The sequence below is a fragment of the Trichinella spiralis genome (genome assembly GCF_000181795.1).
Source record: "Trichinella spiralis strain ISS 195 chromosome Unknown Scfld4, whole genome shotgun sequence".
Lineage (NCBI taxonomy): Eukaryota > Metazoa > Nematoda > Enoplea > Trichinellida > Trichinellidae > Trichinella > Trichinella spiralis.
This window is the reverse complement of record NW_003526943.1, coordinates 4,063,526-4,065,156: the sequence shown is the minus strand read 5'-3', so window position 1 is coordinate 4,065,156 and position 1,631 is coordinate 4,063,526. Positions and strand designations below refer to the sequence as shown.

The 1,631-nt window shown below is 36.7% G+C and overlaps 1 protein-coding gene across 1 annotated transcript; it reads left to right on the top strand.

Annotated features, from left to right (window-relative positions):
• Positions 1 to 202: 202 nt before the first annotated feature.
• Positions 203 to 911, top strand: Tsp_01023 (actin, acrosomal process isoform). Its single transcript, XM_003376771.1, has 3 exons — positions 203 to 299; positions 419 to 637; positions 748 to 911. Exons 1-3 carry the CDS (start codon positions 203 to 205, stop codon positions 909 to 911), a joined length of 480 nt encoding a protein of 159 aa, XP_003376819.1.
• The last annotated feature ends 720 nt before the right edge of the window (positions 912 to 1,631 follow it).

Here is a 1,631-nt window from a genome sequence, read left to right as displayed (position 1 = left end):
CATTGGGGACACTGTGTAATCAGTCAAGCAAATCCAATACGAAAAAGACTTTGCGGTCTAATAAAATAACGAGATTACGGACTAATAAAATAGCGAGGACAACGACCAATAAATGAACAGTGGGACCGAATGGGAATAAAATTGAGCCCAACTGGGACCATTCCATCCAGTAGAACATGGAACAGTTATCAACTGGGATGACATGGAGATATTGTGGCATCACGCCTTTTGCAATGAACTGCGTGTAGCGCCGAAAGAACATCCGGTCTTGCTAACTGAAGCTCCTATGAACCCAAATAGTAATCGTGAAAAAATGACTGAGGCATGAAAAATATTTAACAGTGTGTTTCTTCCACTTTCGCATTATTTCGCTTTCATTTTATTCTATAGATAATGTTTGAATGATTTGAAACCTCAGCTATGTGTGTTGCTATACCGGCAGTTTTGTCACTGTATGCAAGTGGAAGAAACACAGGCATTGTTTTAGATTGCGGTGGTGGAGTCAGTCATACGCTACCAATTTTTGAAGGGTTCACATTGCCACATGCAATTTTGCGCCTTGATTTAGCAGGGAGTGATTTAACTGACTATATGGTGAATCTTTTGAATGAACGTGGTTGTTCATTCACCACCACTGGTAAGCTTGAATGTTTCAGCAACAAAGTCATTCACTTTATATCTTTGTTTTGTTCAGCTGAACGAGAGAGATTGTCGGTGACATTAAGGAAAAGCTTTGTTTTGTGGCAGGTGACTTTGAACACGCAATCATGACAGAACAACTCAACATGCATTTGGACACATCATATCAGCTTCCAGATGGACATGTGATCAAGATTGGCAGTGAACGCTTCCGTTGTCCAGAGGCGTTATTTCAGCCATTGTTGTTGGGCTTAGAGTGTTGTGTGCTGTGATCTAGACATGAGACCACAAACACCTCAATTATGAAATGTGATCTAGACTTGCGTAGAAAATTGTATGAAAATATCATTTTGTCTGGGGGATTTACAATGTTTCCAGGCATAGGACAACGAATGACGAAAGAATTAAGAGTGGGAAATATTTATTGTTCCAAAATTTTATTGTCTGTTTGAAGTTTTGTCATTCATTGAAATTTTATTTATTTAAATATATTGTTTTTTGGTGAAGTTTATACTTTTTCATGATCAGCATTCCCAAAAAGAATTTTTATCATTATTCTATATTTTATTGTACAAAAGTGACGTTATATCAAATACGACAGTAATAATTCAGAAAAAACAATACAAAAAACAAGTTAAATAGTGATTTTTATTTTTCACTAGCTAACAGCCAACAACGGTCTAGTAGAGATTTCCTTCCTGATATATAAATCTGCTCCCACTGTTTTTAAATAAATTTGTTGCCTGTTGAAATTTGTCAAGATTGGATGTTAATTTCCGGGTGTAATGCCAGAATTCTGAATAATCTTTTTGAAAAATCTGGAATGTTGTGGCAACACTTCCAATTTCCGGCTTACAAATGGCACTAATGCTAACGTTACGCGTTAGCTCGCCATTTCACTTAATTTTACGCATGATTAGACGCATATGCCTTTATCAAACATTGTTCGCGTTTTTCGTCAACATCACATATGTTGGTAAAGGGCGATTTTA

Coding starts and splice junctions, on each gene's coding strand:
- Tsp_01023 (XM_003376771.1), top strand. CDS start 203: ATGGAGATATTGTGGCATCACGCCTTTTGCAATGAACTGCGTGTAGCG. Junction 300..418: donor AGCTCCTATGAACCCAAATA/GTAATCGTGAAA, acceptor TTGAAACCTCAG/CTATGTGTGTTGCTATACCG. Junction 638..747: donor TTGTTCATTCACCACCACTG/GTAAGCTTGAAT, acceptor GTTTTGTGGCAG/GTGACTTTGAACACGCAATC.